This window comes from Balaenoptera borealis (assembly GCF_965194805.1).
Source record: "Balaenoptera borealis genome assembly, chromosome: 2".
Lineage (NCBI taxonomy): Eukaryota > Metazoa > Chordata > Mammalia > Artiodactyla > Balaenopteridae > Balaenoptera > Balaenoptera borealis.
This window is the reverse complement of record NC_138867.1, coordinates 136,365,226-136,381,353: the sequence shown is the minus strand read 5'-3', so window position 1 is coordinate 136,381,353 and position 16,128 is coordinate 136,365,226. Positions and strand designations below refer to the sequence as shown.

Here is a 16,128-nt window from a genome sequence, read left to right as displayed (position 1 = left end):
GCTCCCAGCGCCGATCTCACACACCCATTTTTCCAACCCACCACCCCCTCCTCAAAGCGAAGAGGTGGGCACCTGGCATGCGCGTCCTGCTTTTTCTGCCCGGGCTCTCCCGTCTCCTCCACTTTTGCCCCCGACGTCCCAGAACAGCGGAGCAGGACACGGCCCTGGGAGGGCGCAGCCTGTGCGCCTCGAGCGCGCTCAGGGCGCGGCGAGGATGCTTAACGGACTGCAATGGCCGGGATGCAGACCCCAGCTCAAATCCCTGAGAAGAATATCCTCCTCCCCTTCCTTCTGTCTCCCTTCTCCTGCCCGGCTCTGCCCAGCTCAGCCCCGCTCCTCTCCAGCTCGGACACGGGTACTAAGCGATCCTTCGCGCGCCACTTTGCGAAGAACTTTGGCCGGCTCCCCTGCGCCACCCGGAGAGGGATGTTAATGAGGGAGCGTGGCCCTGCGCTGAGAGCCAGCAGGCTTCTGCGCCGCGATTGGCTGCGGCGAGGCGGAAGGATGACGTTATGCAAATGAAGGGGCGAGTCATTGACGCGCGGGCCCCGCCTCCTCCCTTTGGGGTTAGTGTGCTTGTGTTTAGCTCTGGGGAGAGTCAAACTGGATTCCATAGGGAAAGCCTGCAAATCACTTCTATTTTAGCAAGGAGAAAACAGAATCTCCATTCAGCAGGGTCCACCTCTCTCTCTTTCTCCCTCTCCTCTCCTCTCCTTTCCTCTCTGTCTTTCCCAACCCCCTCCCCCTTCCCCCCACCCCACTCTCCCTCTCTTGTGTATCTGTCTATGGCAACCAGCGTCCTCCTCATCTATAGGCACTGAAAGGAAAGAAACATCTTTGGTTGGGAGAGAAGGAGGAAAAAAAAAAGAGAGAGAGAGAGAGAGGAAAAACTTGCCTGGTTGTGGAAAATGACACTTGAAGTAGCAAAGCCGGCAGCGCGAGTTGAGTCTATTGTTTCTTAAATTGCCATCAGGGTTTTTTTTTTTTTCTTCCTGCTTCTTCAAGTGAACGGTACCTCTACAAAAGGAAACTCCAGCCCCTCCTGTCCTCCACCGGCCTGTGATCATTACAAAAAAAAAAAAAAAAAAAAAAAGAGAAAAAAAAAAAAAAGAAAAAAAAAGCACCCAAACCAAAAATTAACCAACCAAACAACCCCCAACAGCCAAGCATACATCTCTATTTTTTTAATTTTGGTCTTTTTGTTGGATTTTCCCTTCCTTTTTTCTCTCCTTTTTTTTTTTTTCTTCGGGTTATCGCTCAGTTTTGAGCGAAGGTTTATATTTTTAAAAAATTTGCTTTCCAGCCCGCCTTGATCTTCTAGCGCGAGTTCAACGACTCAAAAAAAAAAAAAAAAAAATCTCTGGCTGGCGTTTTTCTTTCCTTTTTTTTTTTTTTTTTTTTTTTTTTTCAAATTTTCAAGGGGGAGGAGATTTTCCACAAGAAAAGGTTGTTTTCATGTTTGGGATTCAGGAAAGCATCCAACGGAGTGGAAGCAGCATGAAGGAAGAGCCGCTGGGCAGCGGCATGAACGCGGTGCGGACGTGGATGCAGGGCGCCGGGGTGCTGGACGCCAACACGGCGGCGCAGAGGTGAGTACCGCTCGGGGACCGCGGCCGGGGAGGCAAGCCGCGAGCAGCAGAGCCGGGAGGTGGTAGCGGAAGCCGCCGCCGCGGGGCCGGGCCGCGCTCTTGCGTCTGCCGCTCGGCTCTGCTCGTCTCCGGGGCTCCGCGCTCCCCGGCCGCTCTGTCTTGGTTGCCTGCGGCCGCAGAGCCAGGAGCTGCCTGCGAGGAGCCCGCGCTTTCCCGGCACTTTTCCCTGCCTGGTCTGTGACTGTTTTCATTTTGTTTTAAGCCTGAAGAGGCGTCTCACCAGTATGATGTTGGATATCTGTGTTTTTCTGTGATTGCTGTTTCTTTTCAGGCCGCCTGTCTTTTCTTTCTTTCCTTCCTTTTCCTTTCCTATTTTTTTTTCTTTTCTTTCTTTCTTTCTTTCTTCTTTCTTTTCTTTGCCTTTTCTTCTCTATTTCTTTCCTTCCTCCTTCCTTTCTCTCCTTCGTTCTTCCTTTCCTTCCTCCTTTTTTTTCTTTCTTCTTTCTTTTCTTCCCCCCCTTTAAAAAACTTTCCTTCTCCTTCCTTTCCTCCCTTTCTTCCTCCATTTTTCTTCCTTCCTCCTTTTTTCTTCCTTCCTCCTTTTCCTTCCCTTTCTTCGTTCCTTTCTTCCTCCTTTCTTTACTTCCTTTCTTTCCCCCTTTCTTTTCCTTCCCTCTTCCTTCTTTCCTTCCTCTTCTTTCTTCACCCTTTCTTCCTCTTTCCTCTTTTTCCTTCTCTTAACTCCTTCTCTCTCCCCTTTTCTCTTTCCATTTCCCCCTAGAATCATCTCTTATTTCTCCTCTCTGGTTCTCCCTCCCTCTCCCTTTAGCTTTCAGTTTTTCTTGGTCCATCCGAAGAACAGCAACTCCTAACTTTAATTCTGATGTCTCCTAAAAGTCTTCCCCACCATTTATGACCATGGCCCCTTCTAGCCCCTCTGCCACTCTCAGCTCCTGCATGCTAGGCTGTATGGCCTAGAGGCACTGCTTTTGGAGATTGACCTGGGGGAACTTTCCTGGGCACCCTCAGTACCTTTTCTGGGGACTCCTGGTCCCAAGTGAGAAATGGTCCCCCCCTTTTTTAGGCCACCAGCTGGGCTTGGGGGAATGGGAGATCTGGTGGCTCCATGCTCTCTCCGGCCCAGAGAGGGCGGAAGGGGAAGAATGAAGATGACTAATTACATCATCTTCATCTTCTCCGGACTGGGGACAAGTGTCCACAACACTGTTCCCATCCCCGATGATAATAAGGATGGGGGTGGTTGGTAGTGAGAGTGAGTTGGGTAACTGGGCTAGAAGCGAAAGTGTGTGTGGGGGGGGCGTGCGTGTGTGTGTGTGTGTGTGTGTGTGTGTGCGCGCACCCTTGTGTCGGGCAGGTCGGGCTGTCAGTGGCCGCCCTGCGCCCCTGGCGCCCCAGGCTCCAGCCCCCGGGAGGGCGCGCTCAACCGTCAGCCCTTATCCATAGGATTTCTGGAAAGGGTGTGAGGATTTCTGTGGAACCCCGAAACTTTGTCAGGACAGGTCTTTTAAAAAAACACCCAATTCCCTTTCCCACAGCGACCACTCCTGACTGCTCTGAGTTCCACCCGCAGATCCTTTTTCTCCACATGCTTTATTTGGGGGGTGGGGACAGACGGCTTCCCGAGGCCGGGCACCCGTGGCTGGCCGGGGGCTGTGGGGGGGGGGCGGCACATGAGGTTTCCCGGAGGATGGCTGCTGCAGCGAGGAGTTGAGCATGTTCCCCATCCATTCTCACCTGCCCACGGGACATTCGAAGGGGTGGCGAGAACCAACTCCCATGCCCACCCTCCCTTTAAGTTGTAAACGACCGGCTTTATTCCACGATCGCGCTTCACCTCATCCACCGCTACTTTTCTTCCTCCCCACGCAGCGCGCGTCAGGTCGGAGTAAACGCGTACAGCGTTTTCTCTCTTGCGCAAAACCCAAACTAAACTTTCACACCTCTTCGTCGAGTTCGGGGGCCGCGCAGGTCCTCGGCGGGGAGGACTGGGCAGGCGAGAGCACGCATGTCCCGTCGCCGGGTGGGCCCGGGGCGCCTGAGGGGGCGCGTAGGGAGCCCACAGGGCGTTTTGGGGGCAGAGAAGGTGTTTGAGGGTTCGCGCGTGTGTAAGGGGTGACAAGCGGTCGCGGTTGTTGTCCCGCTTAGCCGTCTAACTGTGCGTCTTTGGCCGCAGCGGGGTGGGTCTGGCCCGGGCTCACTTTGAGAAGCAGCCGCCTTCCAATCTGCGGAAATCCAACTTCTTCCACTTCGTCCTGGCCCTCTACGACAGACAGGGCCAGCCCGTGGAGATCGAGAGGACAGCCTTTGTGGGGTTCGTGGAGAAGGAAAAAGTAAGTGGGCGCAGCGCCGCTGCCCCTCGCCCCCAGCCGGGGAGCAGGCTCAGGCGCTTCGGGAGGCGAGCTCCTCGCGAGTGCAAAGCATCCATAACACACTCCCGCGCGGGGTCCCCCAAGCCACTTCCCGTTCTGGGCGAACCCGGACTCCTAGTTCCTGAGGTTCTGCTCCAAAAAAGTTCGTGCTGAGTCCCCAAAGATGGAGAGAGGCGAGCCCGGCTTCGCACTCCAGAGTCAAGGGCGCTGGGGATGAGCCCGCCCTCGACCGCGCGACCACGCGTGGCTCCTGTCTCTGCTGGCCCAAGCTCGAGCCCCCAGGCCCTAGGAACGGGATCGCCTGTGCGAGCCCCACGGAATTTTTTAGAAAGTTAGAGGGAGCAGTAAGGGTCGGGAGGGCGGCAGAGGGATCACAGTTGGCCGCAATTTCTGCTGCTCCCGGGCCTGTCCGTCTCCCAGGCCAGGGGTCCCTGCTTGGGGAAAGTTGCCTCGAAGTCGGTCCACTAGCTCACGCCGACCTCTCTCCTGCGTCTCTTGTGTCTCTGCGTCCTGCTGCAACCCAGGAAGCCAACAGCGAAAAGACCAATAACGGGATTCACTACCGGCTCCAGCTCCTCTACAGCAATGGTGAGGCTCCCGTCGGGTCTGCGCCGGCACCCCGGGGCTCCGGATGAGGGTAAGGGGCGCGGGGAGCTTCAGGTGGACGAGAACCCGGAGCAAAGCTCAGTCGTCCGCCATGCTCGGGGTCAACCAGCCTCTCCTAAGTTTCGCCTGAAGAGGTTTCACCTGAGGAGGCCCTGAGTGGCTCGAGGGCGGCCGCATTAGCGGACGCGTACCTGGGTCCAGGTGTGGCGCCTTGGCCCCCGCTGGGCTGCTTTCTTTCTTCTTCCCCTTCCTAAGGCCGGGTTCCTCCGCTTAGCATAGACTTCATGCCCAAGTCCCTTGAGTTCACGGGGCTAGAGCGATCAGGGCCTTGGTGGCTCCCGGAGAGCACGCAGAGGGACTCCAGCCATGGGAAGGGAGAGAACCCAGGTGGGGGTCCGCCTTATTCCCAGCTGCTGTGCTTGGGGGTGGGGCTGCCTTCCAAATGCGCTCGGGCTGGGCCAGAGGCCCTTCTCCGGGAACTGGGGAACGGGGTCCTGGCTGTGCTTCTCCGGGACAGTCGGAGTTCCATCAGCCTTGGAGCCCCAGTCTTTGTTTCCTGCAGATCCTCTCTCACTTAATTCTCCTGTCCCCCGCCCCTCCCCCAGGAATAAGGACGGAGCAGGATTTCTACGTTCGCCTCATTGACTCCATGACAAAACAAGTAAGTTTCTTAAATTCGCGCCGCCGGGGTGACTCTACGGCCGCGAAATTTGGGAGAGTCAAGAAGCTGGCTACTCCTTAGCGGGAGGGCTGGGACTCGAACTCTCAATGCCAGGGCGGACCGCGCTCTCAGCGCAGCCTTCCAAATGCCCAAAAGCACGTTGACTCGCCGCGTGGAGGAGATGGCTCGACGGTTCCTTCTTTATAAGGGAAATTCAGACCTTGTGATTTAAGACTACGGGGTGCTGCGTGGGGAGAATATGGACTGAACTTCCTTTGACCCGGCCGGGTAGCCCCAGGGGGCGCAAAGGTGCCCAGAGACCCTCGTGCAGATCGGGCTGAACTTGTGAAACCCAAACCATCAGGGCCTCCCCCGGGAGGCAGAGGTAGAGGAAGCGGGTGAGGGGCAAAGGCAGCTTCCCCAGAAATGGTGAGATGGTCTGAGAGCGCACTTGACCCACTCTACACATTTTTAAAAAAAGAGACGGTGGTGGTGGTAGTGTTGGAAGACGGAGCTACAATTGTTAGAAGATATTTTGTAAAAATCCTCCTGCTTTTGCCTCCAAGTTTGGCAAGAAGCCAGGCAGCATGAGTGAGCTTGTGGTCTTAAAGGTACATAGACGGCATTTTCTTAAGCTCCCAACACGCGGGTGCCAAGCAGTATACATTAAGGTTGAGTTATGGTTTAAAAGATACAATTATGAGCCGAGTCAGAAAAGAGGTCTGACGTTTTTACGAGGGGCAGGAACATTTTTTCTTTTTAATTTTAAGAAAAAGTTTAGGAATTAAATATCTGGTTAGGTAGTTGGAGGATTTCGTGACAAAAAAGAAGACAGTTTTATTGGGTGGGGGAAAGAAATCAGAACAAAGAGAAAAGTTACCCATTGTGTACTAACCACCAATTTAGTGAGAGGGTTAAAACTGGTTTGCTTGATTGCGATTTTAAAATATTCCCTTTAAAATAAGGGATGTAGTTTTCATAGATACTGGCTTGGAAGGTTTCAAATTAGAGTATACATGCATACTTAAAAATTGTTTTTAGATACCCATGGCTTAAATATGTTGTACAAAATGCACGTTAATAAGCTGTTGAGAGTTTTAAAATCTACTCAGCAAGAACCAATTTAATAACAGCTAATTGTAATTATTACCTTCATATTTCATTGTGAACCAAGTAAAAAACATGAGGGTATGACATGTATTTTTAAAAATGATAAATACATATCTCTTGAAAACTATTTCAAGTTATTAGCCTAAAATATTTGACTTTCTTAAAGATCTGTTTTATTTCTTAGTTGATTGTTCAGAGTAAACACACATTTATGCTTTTACTCTTGGTATTATTATTGTTTTTTATTATTATTACTATACTGGTTTTGATCATTACATAGGATAATTCCCTTTGATTTGGACGCTCTGTATTTTGTTAATTTTTTTTCCTGCCAAGCAAAAAATGCAAAAGCCTTATTTCAGTAACTTTTTAAAAAAATGATATCAAAACAAAAGTGTCTTAAGTGGAGTTTTGTTTTTAAAAAATTGTCTTTGATACCCTGGGTATCTTTTCCTGCCATTCCCATCAGAGGAAAAAAAAGATGGGAGGGGGAGAGGGAAAGTATGATTCTAATACATATTTCTTATGTACTTATTAGAGTTTATTTTTTAAAGAATAAAAACTCCCCACAAACCAGTATGTAAGACCTGTCTGCTTGTGAAACATTGGCCACTTAAATATTAAATTATCAGCAACTCTATGAAGTGAACAGTTGTAAGGAGCACAAAATTAGGACATGTTTGACGTGATAACTTCTCTCAAAACTTTATTTTAGGCCCCTTAAACCAAAAGTGCCACAAGAATTGATCTTCCCATTGTGAGATGAACTGACTTTACACACTCTTCTAAGGTGGAAGAATAATCTTGATTTTTATAAAGCAATACATCTAATATCATTTTACTAACAAGGTCATAGAGCTTAAGAAAAGCTATAGCTTAAGGCATTCTTTGACTGCTTGGTTTCATAAATTCTATTGGTGGTGGGGGTGGGAGTGGGACCAGAATAAGATATAGTGTAGTAATAGCAGGTATAAGAGAGTTACTTGCCATACTGTGACATCTCGCTGAAAGTTAAAATTATAAATGTAGGCAATTATATATTTTGGTGGGGAGTGACCTGAAAAAAAGGCGTAATAATTATCTGAATTTAGTCTAAAAATATCAAGAAAAAAGATTTTTCCAGGCATACCTGTTTGCTTTCATAATAGTTGTCTAATGCCTTCTCTGTAGCTTTTACTTTGAAAGGCAATCCCTGCCCGTTATCCGGTTGCTTTTTCCTTGATTATGTGCTGTAAGAGTTTGGGAAGTAGGTTAGCTTCTTGTGTACACAGCTAATACAATAGTCTTCAAAAAGCAGATCAGCGTGAAGAGCATGACTTTCCTTAGCTGTGACATAATTATTACGTTTTAGCTTTGATGAGTAAAACAGTGGATTCTCATCTAGCTTGAAATTATTCTGTGATAATTAAATGCCAAGTCTGATTTTTAAGTTTCTTAAATTTTTTATTTTAGTTAAGTGTGCAGTGACCCCTTCAATCAGAAGTAAGTCTTGACATAAGGTGACCGATTAAACGGTTACTTTTTTTTCCCCTGTGAAATTCTTCCAAGTAGATAGACTCAGGATTTTGATATTTAGAGTGCTGAATGGAATAATTTCAGTGATGTGATGAGTTCTAATAACATCATAAATTTCAGTGGGAATATCTAAGCAGAGTTCAAGTGTCTTCTCTTAGGTACTTATTTATCGTAACATTTTTCACATCAGAGATGCAGCTTTATGTATGTGATGTCATATCTTTGACTCAGAAGTTGGGGTTAAAACTTGAAGGGAATCTTTGGCAAGCAAAATTCAAAACTAGCTGTGCACTTTATATTTTCATAGAATGTTCGTAATCTTGGGTGGAGTTAGCAGCATTGAGATCAAACAGAAATGTACTCAATCAACCAAGATGTATTGGTATGACACAGTATTTCACACCTTTACAAAGTGTCTCATTACACTACTTGGGGTAATGACTCTTAATTTTGGACTCTACCAGGAAAGGGAAAGCTTTATTAGAAGTGAATGTGTAAGGATCTGAGCCCTCTTATCCCTATGCTTTTCTTATAAAACACTAAGGATATAATTATATTTAAAATATTTGTCCACCAACTAGAAAATAAGAAGCTTGCTTTTGGGAAGGGTTTTGCAAAACCAAGTTTAGCTGGACTAAAAATAGGTTTTTTTTTTTTTTGTCATTGCTGTTTTTGGTATTCCATTAGTGAGCATGCAAAAAGGCCTGTAGGACCCAGAAGTTTATGGCTGTTGCATCCAGAAATGGTATCTACTGCAGAAACTCAAATGAACTCAGTGCGAGAGGTCTGAGTTTTAATATGCCTCAGTTCAGAATTTCCTGTAGTATTTGAGATATAATTACATTCTGTGATTGCTTCAGTGAGTTATCTTTAAATAGTTTTTTTAAAAAAAAAAAAAAAACCTTTAACTTACCTGCCCTCTTACCATCTTGCCTTGAAAAAAGGGACATTTTTATAATTCAAAGAAAGAGTACCAAATTCCATAAAGTTATCAAAAACAAAACATTCCCTGCCCCCAAACCAAAGCTCTTTTTTGGAAAGGGAAAAATAATAGTCACATAATCCTTGTGTGTATGGATTTGAAGGTAGGTGATATGGTGAGGGGACCCCTAAAAAGTCCCAGCACAGTGGGAAGTCTAAGGTACAATAATCAGAACTGCTGTCATAGTTCTCTTTCCAGCTAATCTTTATATATTTGTTTTGATGTTCCCGGTACTTTAAGTTATTGATGCAAGTGCACTTTTTCCGATTGATTGTTTCATCATATCCTGCCACAGCTACGTAGATTTGATTAACAACCCTTTCTGTTCATGGTTCTTCATTGGTAGATAAACACATTTTTAGTGTATCAATAAGTTCCTAAGGAATTCAACTAGGCCAGCAGAGAGGTTCTTTCATATATTTGGGGAAACAAACAAAAAATGACAGGGCAAGTTTATAGTTAGGAGCCATATTTTAGCAGCTTTCTCTCTTCTTTGGTAACATGTCAAAAATGCAGGTGATTTGAATTTCCTTGCACATAGAGGAATGAAGAAGTTTGGGATTTTTATGCATGATCAGGACCTGTGTTTGGGAAAATGTAAACTCATCACAGTGGAAAATGTGTTGTTTGGAGTCTGGGGGTGAAAACAAAGCTGATGGTTTTGGAGAGATTGCCGGAGCCAGATGGCCTAGTACTTTCCCAGTCTGGCGGTCCAACTGCTCCCTCCTGGATAATATACAGCCATTTGTTCGGGGATATTTACGCTAGAGCTGTTTCCATGTGAATGTTTGAACAGCATTAAAAATGAACGTATTAGTAGTGATGCATTTATCGAACTTGTATGACTACACGGATAGTCTGTTCTTGTGTCTTTACTTATATTGCTGAGAGGAATGAAGGAGGGTCTGGATGTTGGTGAATTGTTTATATAGTTGTTGAGCAAGAATGAGTTGGTCTTAGTTATTAGAATATGTAAGCATTTGGAAACTAATTGAAGTAATGGTAGCACCTACCTGGAAGCTCAGTTGTGAAAATTAAATGAATTCATACATGGAAAGTGCTTAGAACAGTGACTAGCATACATTAAGTGCTTAATAAATTAGCTGCTTTTATTATTTTACTATTATTACTATTATTACCCCATTGAGTTGACAAAGCCAGTTGTATCTACTAATATAGATGTAAATGTAGTTATCATATGAATGAAATATCTTTTATTACTGTTAGAAAAAGAAATATTGCATGATATTGTTAGAATGATTCAGTTTTTATCTTGGTGTTTGAATAATATGAGAGATTTTATTTCTTTGAGACACAAAAGATGCATTCTGAAGCTAACTGCTTTTGGTACACATTCTCTTTTTATTCAGTGCTGTGATGTAACTGAACAGCATACTGAATATGATATCATTCCTTTGCAACTTTCCTAATTCAGTTCTGCAAACAGGCCTGCTTAGCTGCTGAGCTTAAATTACATATTTGTAATTTGTTCACCAGTAGCTAAGCTACTAATTGAAGCAAAATAATTTTTTATTTTATTTCACTATTAATTTTGGATTGCTGTTTGACACAATTGTTTATGAAACGTCAAATTTGTAGTGTTTTCTTTGGCACAGATTAATTTTTAACTAAGGCTCCCTCACCTACTGGAAATTTCTCAAACCGCATTAGCTAACACTTTCTTTTTAAATGGCAAGAAGTGGAACTTGGTGGTTGAAAGTAATGATTAATATTACAGAATGTTGATAATGTAGGTGTTCATTTTTTTTTATTAGTTTTGATTCTTGGTAATTTGCTGCCAAAGTCGTGTTGACAGTCTGTATTTATAGGACACTTTACTTCTGGTTGAGGGAGATACTTTGTACATTCATGAATGTATTCTTTAAGGTGACAAATTAGGTTTGGCCTTTTATTTTGTATTTGGAAAAAAGAGTGATGTATTTTCAAGGTTACTGTTTTGACTTAAATGGAAAATTAGGAGTTTTTGTTAGTTATAGGTAACCTATCTACCTGTCTTCCTTCCTCCCTTCCTTCCTCCCTTCCTTCCTCCTTTCCTTCCTTCCTCCCTTCCTTCCTCCCTCCCTTCCTCCCTCCCTTTCTTCCTTCCTCCCTTCCTTCCTTCCTTTTTCTTTCTTTCTTTCTTCCTTCCTTTCTTTCTTTCCTTTCATTCTCTTTTTCTGTCTTTCTAAATTAATGATGACAAGGCTCTGATTGTTGGTTTGTAAACCAAGAAAGACTCCTAATGAAAACATTTTGTTCCTAAAAACCTTTCAGATTTTAATGAACCAAAGTCAAAAGTATTCTCTTTGCCCATTTTATATTTGCATGGAACGCAAAGAGTTAAAATTATTAGAAAAGTAAACAAAGAAAACTGTGCTCAATTCTCTGTATTTCTTTTGGCATCCCATTGAAGTGTGATCCCTGTGTAAGTTCATTGTCTATTTTTTGTTTTACTGTGTGGTCTTTATCCATAGTAAGTTTCAATTAACTTTTAAGACCCAGTGATATTTTAGAAAAGTGGAGATGAACCACAATTCACAAGATGCCTTCTAAAACAGTGGCAACAAAGGCAGATATTTTCTGTTGATTGATTTCTTTTCAAAGATGGTATAGGTTAATGTGTAATTGGGCATTTGAAACTGATGGCATTTAATCCTCTCACAGCAAACCTTCTGGCACTGTTGTTGTGTAAGGATGTGAAAGTTTAACAATTCCTATTTTTTCCTTCACTTTTGTTATTATAAAAAATTATTCTTGAAAAAACCCTCAATCAGAAAGTCAACAGAGTATTAAAAATAATTGTGATATTTTCATTATGCTCATTAGAGGAGAACATTAAGAAAAGGGAGGCTAGTATATCAGAAGAATAAATTTGCTCCAAATATGTCAAGTTTTGACAACTTGTTTATCAATTTCACTAGGTTTTTAAAGTTGAGATGAAGTTCGTGCTGTTTATTCTTTTACTTTTTTTCCTGTACAAGCATTCCTGCCACCTTAAGGGATTTATTTGCATTGGCAGGATTAATGTAAACATCGTTTTCTATTTGATATTGTATTTTGTTGTTGTTTTTGTTGTTTCTTAGGTTAAAACCTCAACTTGCTTCACCATCAATTCATTTATTTAAATAATATATTTGATATGCTTTCTCTCCCCCTCCTGCCCATCTCTGTAACAGGCCTCCCATCCTTACTCCTGATGAACACACTGATTTCTTTAAACCGCTGTTGTTTTTGTCACTCTCACAGCAGACTACCTTCCTCCCAGTAAGCAGACACATGACTTACTATGGAGGATGAAGATAAGCCTTCTTCTTGGTGTTCCATTGTCTAGGTCCTAAACCAGCTGTCTATTAAAATGGTTTCACTTAAAGTAGTCAGTGCTGTTTATATGCTTCTGTGATCTCCCAATTGATCTGGCCTCAATGAGCTTCACTCATACCCCAAAGAGGCACATATTTAAATTGGGAAAACAAGCAGAAACTTCTCCCTAAGCTGGTGTTAGAGAACCCCTTTCCTTTTAGGCTCGAAGTCTGGGTTTGCTGAACTGTGAACCAGTCTTGACGTGTGTGCTAAATGTACAGGGTAGAGATGTGGTATGTGTGAAAGCTGGAGGGAGAACTTGTAGGCATTTTTTAAATGTCTGTTTTATTGTTGACACTCTACATCGGAGACATTCATCAAAATAGATTTATCCTGTTTTCCTATGTTGGATCTCATCAGAATGTCGATTTCTTGGACCATACTTTTATATAATAGTGTGGTGTGTGTGTGTGTGTGTGTGTGTGTGTGGTGCGTGTGTGTGGTGTGTGTGTGTGGTGTGTGTGTGTGTGTTTTAACAAGCTTTTTCAGTAACAAAAACTGCTTAGGCGAGGCTGGAGGTGGAGCTGCCTTTGACAGAGTTTCACTGTGTAGCTAACTCTATTACACTGAGGTTCTAGATTACACTATTTCCAGGATTTTAGTTCTACTCCTTAGGAGAGGGAGAAGACTCTCTGTTTCACTTGTTTTTATTTCAGAAGTCACAGAAGCAGCAAGCACTTCTTTATCTGTGTTTATGTGCTGAGAAGTATTGTTCTGCTGAGGCCCCAAGGAAAGGGACAGAAGAAACTTCATGCTTCTTTCTGTCCCCAGAGTTTAACTATTTCTGAGCAAATCCAAACTCATGCTTTCATTTTCCTATGCTTGATGTAGAGAAGATTCTCCATTTTGACTCTGCTGCCAGAAGCGAAGTGGCAGGTTGACATTTGGTAGAGATGTATTACGGAGGCCCTGGGCCTTCAACAAATGATGTTCAGTCACCAAAGACAAAAACATGGAATACCTGGGAGACCATGGGTCATCTACTGTTTGAGGGGGGGCATCAACATATTTTCACTGCAGCATATCTTTAATTCAGTATCATCATGGGCCCACTGATTTCAGTGGAACCAGCAGCCTCAGTAAAAAATAATATTGGTATTATCTAGAAAGAGTCAAAATGAGAAGGTCTGATGTAATTGATACTCCTTTCTCCTCCCAAAACCAATTTTTTTTTAAACAGGAAGGAAAACCCCATTAATACCTGTGAATTTTATTCACCAAGTTATTTGTATTAGTTTAGCATGACAGAAAACTAAAGTTGAAACAGGTTTTCAGGGGTATTAAGAGAACACACAAAACATGTAGTGGTAATAGGATTTCTCAGAAATGCATAATAGAATTTTTTAGCACCATGTATGAGATCTAATCAGTTATTTACAGTGTTTCTTTGATTTTTTAAAGCAGTGATTGCAGTAAATAAAGCAGGCAGATATAAGTTTTGGTTTTTAAAACATTTTCAATTTACTTAATGCATTTTCTCGAGTAAAGCAACTTCCTGGGTATTTAAAAGGTCTTTTAAGATTGCAGGAACGCATCATCAGTGCATGCTAAAACTAATGGGTGAAAATTTAAGTCATAATATGATGTTAACATAATCTAGATGATTTCCCCAGAGGATAGTTATGAATTACTTAAAGTGAAGTAGTAACTTTACAGTACACAAATCTGGCTGTGCTCTCTGATGGGTGGCAGGCACCCCCTTAAGCAAATGGTCAAAGTTCACTGGCATTAGTGGAACTAGTTGACAGTGTGATGTGATACAGGGAGAAGAACTCAGCGTCATGTCTGTGGTATTCTGGCCCTGAATTACATAACTTTAGTCTAAGTCTGAGGAAACATTAGACAAACCCAAATTGAGGATGTTCTAAAAAATAACTGGCCTATATTCTTCAAAAATGTCAATGTCATGAAATACAAAGACTCAGGAATATTCCTTATTGAAGGAGATATGACAACTGAATGCAGTGATTGGTATTGGTTTTGTTGTTGTTTGCTATAAAAGACATTATTGGGTATTTGGTGAGTCTCAGATGTTTACATTAGATTATTGTATCAATGTTAATTTTGTGATTCAGATAATTGTGCTATGGTTATGTAAGCTAATTCCTTGTTTTAAGGAAATACATACTGAAGTATTTAGGGCACGTCTGCAGTTAACTAATAAATGGTTCAGGAAAAGAAAATAGAGAAAGAAAGAAGAATAAAACAAATTTACTAAAATGTAAACACTTGAGGCATCTGGGTAAAGAGTATCTTGGAATTCTTTATATATCCTTACTATTTTTCTGTACATCTAAAATTATGGCAAAATAAAACATTAAAAAATATAGGGTTATAACAGGCTAACCATAAAAATGCTTTTGATGGGCCAATGGTAGAGAAATGTTTTCTCCTTATGCAGGTACTTTTTGTCATTTTTTAATTTGTTGCAATTTTTGTTTTGTAATGGAGTTAGGTAACAAAGTCAGAGCCTGCTCTGAAGGTCTGCACACATAGTGTCATAAGCTGTCCTCCATCATTTACAGTTCTAAAAGTCTCAGGTTCATAAACAAGCACATTCCAGCCAACTATAAGTTAGTTACTGCAGTTTCTGTGTATCCTAAAAAGTCTCTGGTTAATTTAAGTAGTTTCATCACCAAGAAATTGAGAGTTATCTGAATGTGTGAAAGTAATTTTGTTAACAATTTGAAGCTGTGTTATATTAGTACTATGCAGTGCTACATTGTTAAGTTAGTTAAAATGTATCCCCATGCAGAGCACTGCTCTACCCATAGCTGTGAGCTTTTCTTTGGCCCAGGTGTTAACATGTAGATCTTCCAGTAAGCAGAGGTCTCAAGGAAACCTCCTGGTGACCTTAAGGAAAATGTTTGTACACATATTACTAAAAACAGACAAAAACATCTTGGCTGGTGAGGTGGTTTGGGACTCCAACAAATTTTAAGAGTCAGATGTAATTCTTCTTAGTTGAGGGAGATAACTATGGCTTAACTCCCCTCGCCCCAACCCTGCCCTTCCCCCAGCATATGCGGGCGAGTATTACTGTTTGGGTGGTTATACACCCCAGAGAGCACATGTTTTCAAGCTGTAGGCAGGAAGGATTTCCCCTGATTGATGAATCATCTCAAGACAGTGAGTGGACTCATTAACCATACCCTCACTTGTTTTCTACTACTTACCTCTAGAATATTACATGTTGGAGTTGGAAGTAGTAAAATGAGGCGACAAATACGAATCATTTAAAAATAAAATCCATGTGCTTTTCTATATTTTAAATCACTAGTATCTCAATCTGCTAAGCCTTCTGGGTTTTTCCTTCCCCATTGATTAGATTTATTTTTATTCTGAATTGAAGAGAGAATTGTGGTTGTCTTGACGACAGAAGCCCATCTCATACAAGGATCCAAAGATGTGTGTTATAATAAGGTGGTTGATGGGACAAAGAGGAACATATCCCCTTCCACTCAATTTGGGTTGATCCTTAACAGCTGTCTTAAAACAATCAGCCCAGTGAGGCCTTTGGCTCTGAAAGCTAATTGGCCTTGCGGCGGTGGTGAATGGTCAAGAACTCGACTGTGGTAGTTTGTCCTCTGCTACTTGGTTCCATTCTTAGCTCAAATCGTGCCTTTGTTTACAGGCCATAGTGTATGAAGGCCAAGACAAGAACCCAGAAATGTGCCGAGTCTTGCTCACACACGAAATCATGTGCAGGTAAGAAATACCTTGTTCTTTCCCTTTAATTAGAAAAGAGAAGATGAATTTGTATCTCAAATCTAGGTGAATTCAGGTCTGTTTTTGGGTATATGTTTATCTTCTGTTAGACAATCTAAAAAGTGTTAGATGTGAGTATTTGGTAGTAAAGTGTCAGGCATCACAGTGGTTCTCAATTATTTATTAGATTTCATCCTAAAAGACATA

The 16,128-nt window shown here is 42.8% G+C and overlaps 1 protein-coding gene across 7 annotated transcripts in view; it reads left to right on the top strand.

The window, feature by feature from the left end:
• Positions 1-567: 567 nt before the first annotated feature.
• EBF1 (EBF transcription factor 1) overlaps positions 568-16,128 on the top strand; it is a gene marked incomplete at its 3' end in the record, with an annotated part of 393,745 nt that continues 378,184 nt past the window's right edge. For 2 of the 7 annotated variants that reach the window (XM_082379093.1, XM_082379090.1), the window contains exons 1-5: positions 570-1,589; positions 3,784-3,940; positions 4,504-4,567; positions 5,191-5,246; positions 15,848-15,921. In XM_082379093.1, coding sequence (XP_082235219.1) covers positions 1,456-1,589; positions 3,784-3,940; positions 4,504-4,567; positions 5,191-5,246; positions 15,848-15,921 — 485 coding nt within the window. In that variant the 5' untranslated portion in view covers positions 570-1,455. Of the gene's footprint in view, positions 1,590-3,783; positions 3,941-4,503; positions 4,568-5,190; positions 5,247-15,847; positions 15,922-16,128 lie in introns of all 7 variants that reach the window. The other 5 variants (XM_082379096.1, XM_082379094.1, XM_082379092.1 and 2 more) reach the window with 4 other exon arrangements.